This window comes from Ostrinia nubilalis, chromosome 5 (genome assembly GCF_963855985.1).
Source record: "Ostrinia nubilalis chromosome 5, ilOstNubi1.1, whole genome shotgun sequence".
Classification (NCBI taxonomy): Eukaryota; Metazoa; Arthropoda; class Insecta; order Lepidoptera; family Crambidae; genus Ostrinia; species Ostrinia nubilalis.
The window spans coordinates 7,233,049-7,249,910 of record NC_087092.1 but is presented as its reverse complement, the minus strand read 5'-3'; the positions used below and the strand labels follow the sequence as shown (position 1 = coordinate 7,249,910).

General features: G+C 37.4%; 1 protein-coding gene across 1 annotated transcript in view; it reads right to left on the bottom strand.

Annotated features, from left to right (window-relative positions):
- Window positions 1-7: 7 nt before the first annotated feature.
- Window positions 8-16,862, bottom strand: part of LOC135071775 (BMP-binding endothelial regulator protein) — a 52,743-nt gene continuing 35,888 nt past the window's right edge. Inside the window, exons 4-8 of the mRNA XM_063965582.1 lie at window positions 10,366-10,636; window positions 4,744-4,953; window positions 3,703-3,953; window positions 2,245-3,381; window positions 8-2,095 (exon numbers count right to left, since the gene is read on the bottom strand). Coding sequence (XP_063821652.1) covers window positions 2,296-3,381; window positions 3,703-3,953; window positions 4,744-4,953; window positions 10,366-10,636 — 1,818 coding nt within the window. The 3' untranslated portion in view covers window positions 8-2,095; window positions 2,245-2,295. The remainder of the gene's footprint in view (window positions 2,096-2,244; window positions 3,382-3,702; window positions 3,954-4,743; window positions 4,954-10,365; window positions 10,637-16,862) is intronic.

Sequence of the window (16,862 nt, the reverse complement as noted above, 5' to 3'; positions counted from 1 at the left end):
AGGAGAGTAGTCGTGAATAATATTTTCATTTATTATGTAATTCTTTGTTCTGCAAAACAATCTCACATATTCAAGTAATTTAGCAATGCGAAATATTTTGGGCCGATACATTACCATAGCACACAAAGCAATACACAAACAATCTTATCTTACATTCTATTTTCGACTTTAACATTTTAACACTGAGACCCATTTGATAATAAAAAAGTAAAATTTGTAAATAGCATTTGTTTCTTCAAAAACATTAAAATCAATTAATCAAATTGGTACTTAGATCAGGATTGGGTATGGCACTTTATACTAAAGTTTAACACTAATTTACTCTTCGAGTCATGTCATGTATAAAGGGCTCCTTTTCATCCAATTCCAATTTGCCCTCAAATTGAAAACGATAGCGCCATACCTTTTTACAGTACCGACATATTTAATTGCATTGACATTGAAAATTATTGAAATAATTTGCATTACTTAATAACACTTATTCAATATACCAAACATAACTCTCAAATAACTTAAAAGCCTACATAAAACGTAGGCCTTGTATAATAATACAAAAATAAGTAGTTCTTAAATTAAAATATAGGAATAGAAGCTTATAATTATTTTTAAAACGTAATGGTGTAGTACGTGCATCTCTAACTTTCGGTGAAACTGAAATCACTGAAGCAAATAAAGTGGAACTTATACACATAATTATAATAATATATATTAAAGCTTTGTCATAGACTTAACTGACTTAACTATACAGATAGAGCTTATTAATAATAAATAAGGTGTATGGAGCAGGTTGGTACTATAAATGTAGTTAGGTAAATTAATTACCTGAGATGCTAGGTTTTAGCTTGATTTACCGTCATCTGTTACTGTATCTTTAATACCAGAATGACTTACAGAGATGAGTTTATCAGTTTTTCCCAAAATAGAGAGTAATTTGTAATTCATTTAAATAAAAATTTATAGAAACCATAGGGTTTATTAATAAATAGAAAAATACTGGGGAAGTTCCAGTTTTTAACTAAAACAACTAATTGCCCTTACACCTTGGACTTATACATATTTTATACATTAATATATTTAATAATCTGAATATACAATATTATGATAGCTACATGAATATCGAAATATATAGATAGATAGGTACTTATATTAATAAATAGATAATTCTTATAATAACTATGTAATTAATACAATCAGGCACTGTCTGACACAGCAGAAGCATAGACAATATCACAATTTTGTCAATGAAGTCGCTTCTACATGGCACTTAGCACGTTTGCAGTGGCAATGACACACAATGGCGACTCGTTTCGAAATAAATAAATACATGACGCCATGCGGGAAGTTAACTCCTAGCTAATAATTACTTTAACATATCTCGAAGTCAAAAGTAAAATTCATTGGTAACGTATTTAACAACTAAGCATTACGAGTCTTCAATTAAAATTACATCTACAACAATTTGATCTGCTACATCGTATTCATGTATGTACATTCAGAATTTCCACGTTCTCGTTAGCATCTTGGCTTGGATAGCTAGCTTTAACTAAGTTTTCGTAAAGAACTACATACGGATGAGATCTCAATTTGAACTATGTTTACCAAACGTCCTTCTCCTGTCTGAAATAGTATTCAAAGCTAATTATCACATTTTACAGAAACGTTTAGCTTAAAAATGAAATAAATTAATTTCTCTATCATTCGAAGCTATTTGCCTGACATACGCTACAACCAGCTATTAGAGAGAACATACGTTAGGTACAAAATGGACATTGGACACGTTATAAGTATTTATACACAGCTGAGAAATATGGCATGATTTGTGCAACAGTACAATCCTTCTGAAAGTAACATAAGTACACATCGATAAGTAGGAATGCATAAAATTCTTTGGATACTTTTAGAAGGTCGATAAAGATTATAAAAACGCCGGTTGGATTCCGCGAGGCAATAAGGTGGTCCTATTTATAATTATTACGTAATTTTTCCTAACTAAGTAGTTTTATGAATACTGTTTATTTGTTAGATCTTCATTCCGGGTAAAACTGGTCTCTTTTCTGGATGCAGCAATCCAGTTTTAATGCATCCTTGTAATACTCTGGAACAAAGGAAACAAATTATTTTATACTATGTCGATAACTATGCCCTAGTATTTTACATAAAGGTAACTCAATTATGTCTTATATTTCAGTAGTGATTGAATGGAACCTATGTACTGACCCTAAAATTAATTCCTAACTAACTCACCTCACAATGGCCACACTGGCAGATTTGACTAGTAAGGTGAAACTACACAGCTCAGTGTAGTATCGGAGGCGGTGGTCGGCTCCTGCTGTTGTTCAGTTTGGGGATCGAGCTGAAGTCCAGGAGGTCGGTGCCCTTCGGTTTGCTGGCGCGGAAGCTCTTGCGCCGGCTCAGCCACGGCGGCGATACGCCGTCGCACCACGCCGCCCGCGCCCAGCCAACGGGCTCCGCCCCTACCCTAGTACACTCCCGAGCATACGCCCTATAAGCCGCACAGTGACACCTTGTCCCCGCGCATCCACAAGCGTCCAACTCACAAGCCTCCCGATAATTACGCGGGTTCACTTTCGCACCACACTCCGAAAACGCATCGTATCGCAAAAAGCCCCGACACAATCGGCGAGCCTTCAATATCTTCGACTGCCGACACCGAGACGCCATTCCCGGCCTCTCCTGCTGGCGGGTACACGCCCGCTTCCCACCCACGCGCCACGACGTCCCGAAGCGCCACGTATCGTTCAACAGCTTTCCATCGCGGGTTCTCATATCGTCCCTCGCGACCGAATTGAAATTACCGCACAAGCCGCACAACTTTCCTTTGTAAACACTCGACACAGTCACTTCTAGGAAACCCTCACCGTCCCACAACATCTGCACTCCTATCTCCGCTTTCAACAACACTGAACCATTACTTCGCGTGATCTCGGCGACACCTCTCTCCTTATGAGGCAGGGTAACCCTCTTGCCGTTCACTTTTATTCGCATTTTCTTTCCCATGTTAATTTTGGTGGATCCAATGCGTAGTGTCGCTGTTCTGGTCCACGATGAGTGTAAAGTGTTCCTGGCGTCATTCGATATCCTTATTGAAAAGGTATTGTTAACGCAGTCAGAAGCCAATTGATACTTGCACGACCCCTGAAAACTATAGAACTTTCCGTCGAAAGTCTTATAGTGGGGATCACCGAAGACAGTGCAGATGCCGTCAATATCGATGCACTTCGGACAGCACTGGCCAGGCAGCTGGCGCAGCGTCTGGTCCGAGCGACACGTGATGCTCGGACACCGTTCCATGGCACAGCGCGGTTCACCTCCGTGGCATTCGCATGACTTGCATGCGTCCAGTTGCCAGATTTCTCCATCCTGAAAATTGAAAAAAATACGTTTTAGACTAAGGCAGAAATTTATAAAACGCTGATCTTTCTGTAGGTACACAAGATACGTAATTACATTTGCAGCGTTTAAAATTAGAGTTTAAAGGAACAACAGTGTTGCAAATGAGATGGGTCATTTTGCAAGGCAATTATGTTGATCTTATAAAAAGAGAAGGCAATAATTTTGAGCACAATTCAGCCTAAGATAATTCGATATTCGATCATCTTGGATATTATTGACTGTCAGTAAGTATTATTAGAAATAGGCTTTTCAACGATGTTCTAAGTGGAGTCGAAGGTAGGTACTAACCTGATAAACTTTTCCTCCGATGATACAAGCAGCTTTCGCCTCCTCCACTTGCGGGCACTCCGGGCAGCATTTCCCCGGCTGAGGAGGCAGTGCGCGCGCACCGCACGTCAGCACCGGGCACGTATGCCGCGTGCACACCGCAGTGCCGTTCATGCACGTGCAATCCGTGCAAGGGTCCACCCGGAACGCGCTCAGATGACCGTGGTACTCTTTCCCGATTATGCAAGGTTTCGCAACCATACTTCCTGAAACTGATAGTTGCACGCATGAACGACCAAGATAAAATATTATCTCCATAAATCCGCTGGACAAACCAATTAAACTGAAGTGCGTACTTATGTCCGAAACGATTTATTATGTTAATAAATAATTCTATGAATGGAATTTTGGCTCACTAAATACTTTATTTAAGGAAGCTGGAAATAAATTCATCTGATTTTAGATAACTTGGAAAGATTCATGTCTATTTGAGCAAACAAACAATTAAGTATATAATCGATGGCGATCCAATAAAGTAAACCAAGGAGCAAACAAGGTTATAAATTAAAGCCATTTTGTGATATTAAACTCAATTGTGCTACTTTATGATAACAGACATTTATGAGGCGTAGAGGCTATTATAATAACTTACTTATAAATTTTTACTACTCTTCAATGTAATTTGATTTAAGATTTCATCAAGAAACTATGTCAGGAACAGTATATAAAAGTTATTTTCACCAAGGTATTCAATTCTTTTTTCTTCCATTTCAATTTTTAAACCTACAAGTAAACCTATATGCTACCTTTAATAGATAGTGTTAGTTCAGTCCAGCCATCCATGACAATCGTAAAAGTAATTAATTTCTCTATTTTAGTCTGAAATTGCTCCAACTTTTTTTATTCCTAGTTAGTTCATCCCCTAAAACGAATGTAAATTGTTCTAGGAAGGCTGAACACGAAGGAAGCGTATAAAAACATGATCCTCAGATCAATTCTGTTTTGTGCGCAATCTAGGAGCGCCGTTTTGGCACTAGGTCTATAGCAAAAGAATTTACTCACTTGGCAGTATTTTATCAGCCGTAGGATGCGAGCACCTCGGGCAGCACTCCCCGGCCGGAGTATAGTGGTGTGCGAATGGACACGGCAGCACTGGGCATGCCCTCTTGGCACAGGAGAGGGCGCCACGCACACAGCGACACGATAGACAAGGCTCCTCAGGGATCCTCACATCACGGCCTTCCCACACGCGTTGACCGTTGATCACGCATTCTGAAAACAATCAAATCGCATTTTTATTCATGATCATCAGGTGGTTTGGTCTTCGCTGCAGGAGCACAACACAACCCTCTCTAATTTACCACAGGCAATTATTCTTATTTTCATCATTAGGTCGTTTTGTCTCTACTGTAAGAGCACGAAGTTCTCGATTAACAGTAAATGTTTCTGACACTCCCCACGCTGTACTGGCTAGACAAGTTAGGGAGGCCTGATATACTGTCCCTTAGTTAGAGGACTAAGGCCCGATTCGACCAAACTTTTATCCGAGAATAACTCCTGGTATAACTGGCACATTGACAGTTTCAGTATGGGAAATATGTCAAGACGACGACTTAATCTGAGATGAATATTTACTCTTGTTTGGTCGAATCCACCCTGAGGGACTTACAAAATCCAACAGGATATCAAGTGGTCCTATTCTGCTGTACCAAAATATTCTGATATTTTCCGTAGTTGAATCGATAAATAGTACAAAGAAAAGCGTGGACTCTACGATGACGAGAGATATGATGTGAAACAAAGAAAAATACTCGTTATTGAAATATTGGCATGTAGCCAAAAGTATCCTTTGGGTCTTTCTTCTATTATGTTTTACTGAAAAAAGGCAAAGTAACGCAAGTTGACTGTTCTGACTGTAGGAGTACACTGCTGAAATAAATTCCTAAGAAAAGTACAATAGCAAATACGAGTATCTTTGTAAGCGAAAACTGTAGCGCTTTTCTTCTAGGTTACGATTTATTAGATCTCTGATTCTTTAATAAAAGTTTGTAAAGAAATATCTAAGAGCTACGAGTGCCAACAAAATTATGAAAATTATCACCTCACATACTACCATTGAAGTTCCGAGAATGCACACCAGATACATTGATCTACCTAATTGAAAAAAAAATACGCTAAAATACTACCATACTCTACCTATCAATATTTCAGGAACGAAACAAAATCTACGCGAATGAATGAACATGCAAGTACGAGTATTTATTTAATGGAATCCACGTTCGCAAAGTAGCGTATCATCAATGACAAGCAAAAAAAACGTTCGCAAAAGATAAAACAAAAGCGCAGAGCCATTATTTGGCAAATCGGAACGAGCGGACGCGAGCGGCGCGACAAAGCGCGAACTCTATAAATTGGGGAAGACGGCCGATGAATCAATCAGGGTACCTAATGAATGAAAGGCCGCACATGGTGGGCCCGCCTCTACCCGACCACCTGTAGTCCACTTACATGAGTATATGATTAAGTATTAGTTAGAAAATGACCACACCCGAAGCCTCTAATTTGACGATTGTTAACGATGCTGAAACCTTAACTGGAGCTATCAACGTCCACTTAGCAACGCATTTTTAAGGTGATACAAATATTTAAACTTCAATTTGTGTTAATCATAAAGTTTTTTATAGAAAACTTCAAATTAACGCCACGCAATAAATTACGTATGGCGCTAATTCTGGCGTCAAACACCTACCTATATTATACTATTTATAGGTTTACCGGATACGTTAAATGTTTTGTAATCAATTAAATAATAATAACTTAACACCTCCACGATTTAATGATTGAAACACAATACTAACAATCCGTTAGTAACTTGATCTGTGAATCCGTAACTCCTTCCTGATTCGACCAGTTACGGAATGTCAAACTGGCAAAACATTTACTTGTAATGACGTGGTCTAACGAGCTATTCATTGTATTGTGTTAATTTTATTGTGATACGCATAGTTTCCAAGTGGCGTTCCATGCTTCAGTACAATGAACGCCAAGTGAAGAGTCTACACTCGTTTAAAATCTGTAAGTTGAATACGTTCATTGAAAGCCCCAACAATTCTATGCGCTTGCGTCGCCGCCGTCTGCGCATAATTGTGACAATGATGTCTAGGGTTTCGACTTCAGTAAGTCATTAAACTTTTAAAAAGCTTTCATTTCCTTAGTATAATTATAAAGGTTCACATACTTTACACTATAATTACGAGAGTAAGATCTGATTATGTGTGGAGCGTAATTGCGCACCATAAAGTTTACCGTCTCTACATTTTAGATGTTTTAATTTTTGTCCGTGAAGTGGTGTCAACCCTAATGAAGACGTCGAGTGTCTGTCGTAAAACTAGAGACGAGTACACAAAGTAGGTTGTCCTTTTGTAGCCAAACAATTAAGTATTCATCGTCGGTCCAAACCGTTTATATGAGCGATGTGCTTTGTCACTGAATGAGCATAAACTACGAGTAACTGACTCGACACAAGGCCTCGCTATCGGAAAATTACAGTTAGTATTATTATATTATTATTATCAAATTCGGATAAACGCATTACTATTTTATTGTGTTAACAAAGACCCAATCGTTTACGTAAGACTGGTTAAGAGCCCCAACGATATTTTAACAGGTGACTGAAAATTGGTATTCTTAAAACCTTTAGGAAATAATTAAGCTTTACGTCATATAATAAACGGAGAAAACACTTCAATTACAAGAACCATATAATAACTCAATTCATTTATGTAAAATACGAGTACGAATTTTAATACATTTGCATTTAAGATACGTCCAGGTAGATGGTAACGTTGCGATATATGGTGAAACTCGAGTGTGGTGTTGTGTCATTATGGTAAAATTTTCTCAAAAATGTGACAGGTGGGAATTAGGAAACAGCAAATCTTTATTTTTGAGTCATTACTGGAGTTTTCAGGAGATATTTTATAAAGTGGGTGTAAAATTTTAAGTAACCGAAGCAAATTAATGCAAAAAAAACTTTACGATAATATAAGCTGTAATAGTCGACATGGGAAAAATAAAAGAATGCCTACACCTTATTATCATGTCTACCTCACAAACAAAAAACTTCTAAGCTTAATAAAACATTATGTAATGTCTGTAATAGCTCGTTTAAGGATTCATAGCACGCATCAAGCGTACATCACAAGCTAATTATTTCAATTTCTCAGGTCGTCGACGCAGGCATACCTAATAATAACGACGCACCTCAAAACACCGCAGGAATTTTGATGAGCTAGTGTTTTAGCATGCCAAAAGAAAGCTTCGGGTTTTTTTGATATGCGACGGAAATTGTTTACAAGTTACCTCATTTATCGGTGTCATTAAGCGTTTTTGGCTTTTTAATATAATGTACGTGTACATTTTCATAATTGCTTCAAGTTACAAGAAACCAGAAACAATGTAAGAACAATCTTAATATTTTTCCACACATTATACTCTGCAGACTTGGAGTTAGTCATCATTTTTGGAACCAGCAATAAAAACCCTTAGGCTGATAAGACAGAATCGTGAAAAAATAACAAGTATACCGAGCAAAAAACCTAATGCACCGTTGGGATCTTAAAACAAACAAACACAGGGCACTCCTCGGGCAGCCGAGCCGCGGCCGCTTTGACCACCGACAAAAACCCACCCGACCTTACCCTACCTTTTAAGTAGGTTGTTAACTTTTTGATTTATGGTCAATAATAGAGACGCAACGCCGTGGGAGACTCCGACCACGAATGTATTATTTTAATGAACCCCTGTGAACACATAATAAGACTTACTTCGCTTTATGGAAGAATTTAATTCCTTTGTTCCTGGTTACGGCCAGGGAATCGCTCATCGGCTCCGCGAAACGACACGGTCTGGGTGGTCCATCTTACACACTCATTTCAGAAACCTCCTGCCCGAGCATTATCAATGTACATAAAAATAAAATAAAACCTTTCGATTACCATTTTCCTCTCCCTTCAACAACAAACAATTGAATCCTTTCTCAATTTTATATTTATATCTTCGCTCGCATATGTTTTATAGTTTATAAAAACAAAGAAGTAATTACTATTTGGCGCCATTTTGTTTTGTTGATAAACAAAAACAAAAAATAAGACGCAGTCGGAACTATTAATAATGTAGGTAATATACAATAAGAGGGTTTTTAACCTTCGGTACATAATGTGACATCAAGAGTTGTTCAGACTGATTAATGACTGTTATTGTATAATAGGAATCTGCAATTAGGTATGGCGGCGTTAGGTGGTCGAGCCACAAGGCAAGTGGCTGGGCTATTGTCTGAAGTGCTACTGCGCAACTCGTCTGACCATGCCATTGTTGGTGACGATGCGTGGGCGACGTTTGCCCACCAGGTATTCCTGACACATGACATATTGTGACTGAATAATGTACTTCCATATTTTGTCCTACAAGTCTAACATAAACAAAGGAACTTACAAGCATTGCTGATTCCTTACTCAACATTGAAATATGTTGACTTAGATTAACTTTAAGATGTACACAGGCTATTAGAGTATCCAAATTACCCATAAAATATCTTCAATACCGCATATAGGTACAATTTTATATCCATCGATTTTCAATATAATCGTAACGTAAATCAAAGTTGTATGGGTATGGCTAATCCACGTTTAATGGTCAATACACAGTACTAGATCCCTTGATCTCGCCTAGCAACCGGCGGGTAATTAATAAAGTATAAACACGGCCAATAAAACGATATTCCGGAATGTGTCGGCAGCACACAAAAGCGATTCCGAGTCGTCATCTTGTAAATTACTATTATTTGATATGGAATTAATAAACTTGTTAAGGTTTGGAAGCGGAGGTAAATTGCCCGTGGTTTTGGTTTTATTTAGTTCGCGTGGCGGCTTGTGTTTGTTTTTGTATAGGATCGTGGTGGTTCTTTTTTTGCCGCGCATGCGTCTGGGTGGGCGCGCGCCGAGACACGGCTGCGCCAGCGCCGCTCAACAATTATCTCCGTTGAAAAACGTAGGTACTCACGATGGGAAAACGTGGCGTGAAATGGTGAGTAAATTCTTCTGGGTAATTTAACCCTTTTGATTGCTATGAGCACTTAATGCTCGTAGCGGTGTCATTAATGTGGAAAAAACATTTCAATGGATCGCAAGCAATCTACTAAACTGCGGCTACACGATTATAGAGACATCGAGAGCTGGCTTTGTGTAAAAATGCTGTAGAAACGTTAACTACGCTAATTGGATATGATTAGTTTTTGCATTGAAGTGTAACTTAATCAAAAGATGCCAAAACAAATTATGTTCTTGGAACTAATTTACTTGCTTCAGCAATGTCATTGCCTTGGTTACCTGCAGCTCTAGTTAATCTATGTCTAATTGCCAAGCTTAATAGGCCTCTAGCCTATTGGGATTGGGCAGCAAAGTTCTGGAGTGGAGACCGTACCGGAAAACGCAGCGTGGGGCGTCCACCCACAAGGTGGACCGACAATCTCATAAAGGTAGCAGGAAGGCACTGGATGCAGGCCGCTACCAACCGTGCGATGTGGAAGTCATTGGGGGAGGCCTATGTTCAGCAGTGGGCATCCTGTGGCTGAAATGATGATGATGATAGGCCTCTAGAATCCAGCAAATAGAAGTATGAACTCACCATCACAAACAGGGCAGTTGTAATGCGTGTGCCGTTGATGCTTCGGCCTGTCGCACGGCGCGTAGCACTCCGGCCTTGAGATTGTGACCACTCCAGCTTCGCAGCGAAGCACCCTCCCCTCCTCCCCCCACTCGGTGTGGGAGGCGTGCTCGGTGCCGTTGTACCAGCAGCCCTTGCAGCGCGAGCAGCAACCCTCGCGAGGCATCACCACCGCACAGTCGTCCATGAGACCGCACTCCTCGCCCTCGCTTCGGCACTCGACGAAACCGTTCTGCAACAAATAAGCGCTACCATGAATATTGTGGAAGTTCAGGAACAGTTCACTTGATTTCCAATCGAGAAAGTATGATCAATGATTCAAAGTAGAAATAAGCCATGCGCGACAATCGAGTCTGAAATGACTAGTCTTCGAATACATATAAATAAATGTTCTAATTCCAAATTGTTTTCAGTTTTTTCAAGAATATCGTCTTAGTTCGGTTGGTCGAAAAATCGGTAATTAATCGGTGATCTCCTATGAACGGAATAATAAACTAATCTCATTCAGTTACTTAGAAATAATAGGTACCTTTGCTTGATTATTGCCAACAATATTAAAGTCAATTTTATCTTTTTATTGCATAAATTAAACAAGTTGCAAAATAATCCAATTACAAAAGACCAAATAATGAAAATTATTTTAATTAGATTACCATAACTAGGCATTTTACAATCCGTTCAATATTCAAATGTAAATTTTATACGATGCAATTACTGTGCAATTTACTGACATAATTATTAACTAGATCTCACCTACATAGATAACGAGGTGTTAAAATTTAACGTTAAAGGTTACCGCCTTGTTTACCGCGTTATCATTCCATCGTTATGTTAATAATAACACCTAAACTATATGTATGAGTCAACAAGTAATTGCGACGGAAATAATTTCATATTTATAATTTTATCGGCGTCGTTAGACTGGCTTTGGACTAATATCACAGACATAAATCAACCTAAATTCAGAATTGTCATAAGTCAGTAAGCCGCTAATAAAATTACAAACATGACAAAATAAAATAGAACATAAAAACTAAAGCTGGGGCGCGTCGCCATTCATCATAAACGTTAACATCTCAAAATAAAATATCAATTTTATCATAACACTTAAAACGTAGTTGACTTAGGAATAAAAACATGACTAACCGAGTGGGTGGACCCAATATTGCAAGTGACACACTAGCGCATCTGCCACAAATAAAACCATCCATTCACAGATAGGAGTTTCTTGAGATTATTCCGTACATTTGTGACGATAAAATGCAACGGTTATTAATGCGAAATCATTTTCATCCATAACAAGATCGAAACTCATTCTCGTAATTATTTTAATGTGTTCTTAATGGGTCTTTGTTCTGGTGCATTTGCATGAACACTTGGATTACTCGGGATATGCTGCGCCAGTATACTAGTGCCGCCAGTACAGTCATAAAAAGCAAAGAGTATCGATATTTTACAATCGACATATCGAAAAAAAAACCCAAAATGTTAGGTACATTCTTAAATTACTACGGAAATCTTTTATTGTGTGACAAAGTTTAAAATCTATACTTTTTAACACAACTTGTCAAAATTAGACCTAGAGTACTTAACTCATCACAAACTTGCATAAAACAATAGCAACTAATTGCCAAATTCAAATTGTAGCATTATCGGAATGTATAAAAACATCTAGATAAAACATTTACATGTCGGTTTGTACCATTTGCAAGACATAGAGTCGGCATCTTCTTTTACAAAGATCTGGATTTATATCATTGATTTTTCACGCAATTGAAGGATTACGTTACTATCAGGTTGATCTGTGCAGCAGGACTTACCTTTTAACAGCCCAAGAAATACGAGTACCGATAAATTATTACCGATCTACTGTAGATACTGAGCTCGACAGAAAGCAATACTATTGAGAGTTAAGTACGGATATTATTAATCAAGAATCGCCACTTTAATGCCATATATCCATGATTGCAAAGTCATCAACAGAATTAGCATATTTTGAAGTATGGGTAAGTATATTTATATTTACGATACCGTCAAAGCTAATTGATAGTTTGGCAACCCTAATAATAACTTCTCTATACGGTTTACTTGATCAGAAATCTTAATAATGAACCTTAAATCTTTGCAATAAGAACATTCGCCATCTGTAGATTTAATCTATAAAGCCTTATAAACGCGTAAAACTCATTGGCAACTTGTCATTATTCAGTGTTTGGTCTCAACCAGGTCCTTTAAAGGAAATCGTAGGTAGTAGGTATCAAATTACCAATTAAACACTCTCTTACGTATTTTTTAAACATCAAGTAGAGTCTTTTTTACAAAACATGTCTCTTAATTGACTTAATAATTACAAAACATCGGCACGTGATGACACATTGAATTTTACTTTTTTCACTTACACCAATCACATAATTGATAACAATATACGAAGCTTTCAAGGCAGGCAGACAAAAACTACGGTCAATTTCAAACATTGCCTTAGAAATATCATTAACCCATAGTGGAATTTCCCACTTTCGCAGTCAACGTACCCACTTAACAAGCGCTCAAACAAGTGTGACAATAAATCTTATAGCACACATTATACTGTGTTACGGTCGAGAACAATATGTTTAGGAAAATAACCTACACACATCCTTAAAAGGGAATAGTCGCAACTTATTAATCTTGCAAAGATATAAGTACTTACTCGAAAAAACTGCAAATAAATTGTCATCTAACACGCTTTAATTTATGTGCCTACTTAGTGCCTCGAACGATCTTTAAATACTCCTTACGCAATCCAATGATTGTTTAATTGTTTGACCAAATCAGGAATCCAGTGTGTACACATAAGTACAAAGTTTTTAGCATCCTAGCTGTCAGACACGATCAATATTAGTCAAGAATATTTGCATAGAACTGTATATTTATCATACGTTTTAACACCAAACATGCCACGCATATTTCCAATCTAGCTTTTCATGTAAGATAAAATGAAAAATTCGCTTTTAAAGTAGGCATACCTAAAGAGCGAAAGTCTGTTTATAGCCAGGCAATAATCAAGATTACATTAGGTACTAAGGTATGCATATCATAAGGTACATCTACCTAAATTGCTGCGTTATGCGTAGGTGTATTTAATAATGATTTAAGTAGCAGTAATGAATTTAAGAACTGATCTGCGACTGTTTTGTCATTTAATAGGCAAAATCATCAAATACACCATGTACATCCACCGAGCCATGAGACACTTTTGCCATTGTCTGAACGGAAAACCAGCTCTACAAAATCCAATCCAATCCCATATTTTGTTAGTAGCTAAAGTTTTTATAAAATTTACATTAGTACGAATCCTAAACAATCGATCGAAAGTTATTATTCTAAGATTAAATTCGTCGAAACATATCGAAGCTGCAGGTGTAACAACTGACTTCCCAATAATTTTCGTTTCACTTTGGATGTGGTCGGTACTTCCCGAGGTCACCCACTCACCGGTGTTTATTGTTTTTTCTCTACTTCACTCGTATTTCGGCTGCTTCTCTTTGAAGTAACCCTCAGATAGCGAAATATTTACGTTTTCTACTCATCGGTTAAAAATAACTATAAGTCTGTCGACTACCCATTACTTATTAGTAAGTAATGTGTACTGAACATAAAATTTAACAGATAACACTGTGGTTAAGCATAACGCAATAAAAAATCGTGTTTGGTATTTTCGGGTTTTTAAGCGTCGATAGTTTATTTTGAACGAAAGTAGGGTTAGTAGTGAGATGCTATTATACAAGAGATTATCTAAACAATCACGAACAAGTCACTAACCACACACAACTGACCTACTGAACGTAATGAGACACGATAAAACTAGACCGTTTCTAGTCGCCTTCTGACCTATTCTGATATGAAATGATTAATTGAAGATATAAGTCCACCAGCATCGTTATCACACACATATTTGCGTAAAAACTAAATGAACATGAGTGACATGTGCATAATCTATGAGTTAAGCTAATAAGCGGTGAGGAAATATTGAGTAGGTTAATTACTTAAGATAGGTTTATATCTCATGTCTACACATGACTTTCCACTCGTACGAACTTTAAAACTGTATTGAAAGCCTGGTATTTCAGAAAGTTTAACTGACTGAAAAATATCAGTTTTTAAAAAGCCTTTGCAAGGTTTTTATCAGTATTCAAATTTTGCTTATCAAATGACCGCAATTCGTAAGTTGATTTAAATTATTTGTTTTATGTTGAAGAAACTCAAAGTCACAGTGATAATTTATCAAATAAGAGAAATGCTACGACGACTACGAAATGAGTCATGCTTGTGACATTTTCTTTGTTGACTGTGAATTTCGTAGCAGTGTCTTTGTAGTATACATTCGTAGCAATCTTTTGTTTTACTCATTTCAGCCTATAAATCTCGCTTCACCGATCCTTTTGTATGTTTTTGCATTAGTAATAGTTATGTCACTTACCATTTGATAAGATTTTGAAAAATTTGAATTATACCATGCCATGTCATGGATTGCTATTTGAAAGATTTTCCGAAGTTGCAATGCTCTACAAACGAATTGCTATGTTCAATGAAATCTGATCTCTATCACGTATCGCTTCACTTCATTAGAATAATGAGTGTTCTGCGAATCTGGCGTGTAGGGGCTACTAGGAGCTTGTACACCTCCATATTCTAATATTATCTACTGTGGGAAGTTCTGCTAATAATAAATCTAAAACATTTTCTCCGTACTAGAACGTTTGTTACACTTTTTGTAATTCGTTTATTTTTACTCATGCTAATGTATTATCGACATGAGATCGGCTCATGAAAATTAATAGGCGTTTTGTTAATTATGTTTTATTGGAAAACCATGACAAACGACCCAACTGATTTTGCTTAGATCATAATGATGAATTTGAATGAAACCTAAGCATAAGAAAAGCGAATGATATCTGCCTTTCTGAGAAACAAAAGTCCAAATTTTTCAAATGAAATAAAATTAATTCTACGCATATTTCTCTTGTGCACAAAAATGAAGCCCCATCAAAACTTTTTTACTGCAATGGGGAAGCTTTTAACCTACATTTCACCTGTTAGTTTATACTTATACAGCATTTTATACATTTTCCGTCTATTATTACACCACATTTTATAATACTTTTATTCCATTAAGGGACTAGGTATACGAAATTGATAGCTATTGATTCTACCATCATAGTAGCAATGTGGATCCTAAATTATGCTATTACTATTGTACCAATCACGTTGTCATATTTTCGGGTGGCCGTCACGCCCGCGACTTCCTGTCGTCCGTGATAAGCCAGCAATCCCGACCGCAAATTAATATCCTCAACGCTTCCTGGACGGTTGCGCAAGCGCACGGGACCTTCAAAAGTGGTATCGTAATCTTAATGCGGCCATTTGCAAGCTCAATGGGGAAAAAAATCTTCAGCTCATAATCATCAGATTAATGAGTTTACATCTTGCAGCGACTGCGTAAAAAATGAAGACAGTATATGACAGACTCTACAGCGCCATTTTTTGAGTACTCGCTAGCGATTACTTTTAATGTAAAGCCATGGTAACTAAGGGCTACAGTCATTAGATTTTTCATTGCAGTAGGACGATCCTCTCTAATTTACCAGAGGCAAAGGAGAGGACGCGATTGTGAATATAAGGCATCCCCATGCTGGCCAGACGAGTTGGGGAGGCCTAATGTTCGCAAATTTCCCGCTTAGTTCCCTCTTATGACACTTACGGTATGAGTGGGGTGGTGGTATTCTATTCAACCGAAACCACATACCTGAAGCTTTAGCTCTCCAGATATGGATTGAACTGAGTTTTCAAATGCATCTGTTCCAAAACGAACGTTTTACAAGCTAATCTACAGAATATTAGTACGACAGTTCGAGCCAGTGGTTCCATCTTTGCTGTTCTCTAAGCAGAATATGTATTAGTATTTAACGCATTCATTTGTTACTAATAAAAAGCTAAACTTATGAATATGAATATTCGTTTAGGATTAAATCACTTTATTAATTAAAACAAATGCATAAGGTCTTATGTTAATCAGGTCTTAATAAAGTCTTCAACACTCAATAAAGATGATACGAAGCCACGATTCCCATTCCAACTAGATTGTAATTAAATTTCATGAATATTAAGTTGGCTAATAGAAATGTTATGTTATCGTGCAAGTGCAGAATAATTGTAATTAGCTGCAAGCATTGCGCATTTGAAACAAACGCATTTGCATAATCTTTATGTGAATATATTCAGCTGTATAATCTTCTTAATATACGCAGTTTTCTCGCAGAATACTGGATGTGTATTCGTGGGATGTTTACGTTTGGTTCGAAATGTTTTATTTGTTAATTTACATAGTGGGGCCGGCCGGAGACGCAGACTGCTCGGGGACTGCGAGGATGGTTTTATTTTATTAAATCCTTATCTGACGGTTATAAATTCAACGGCAC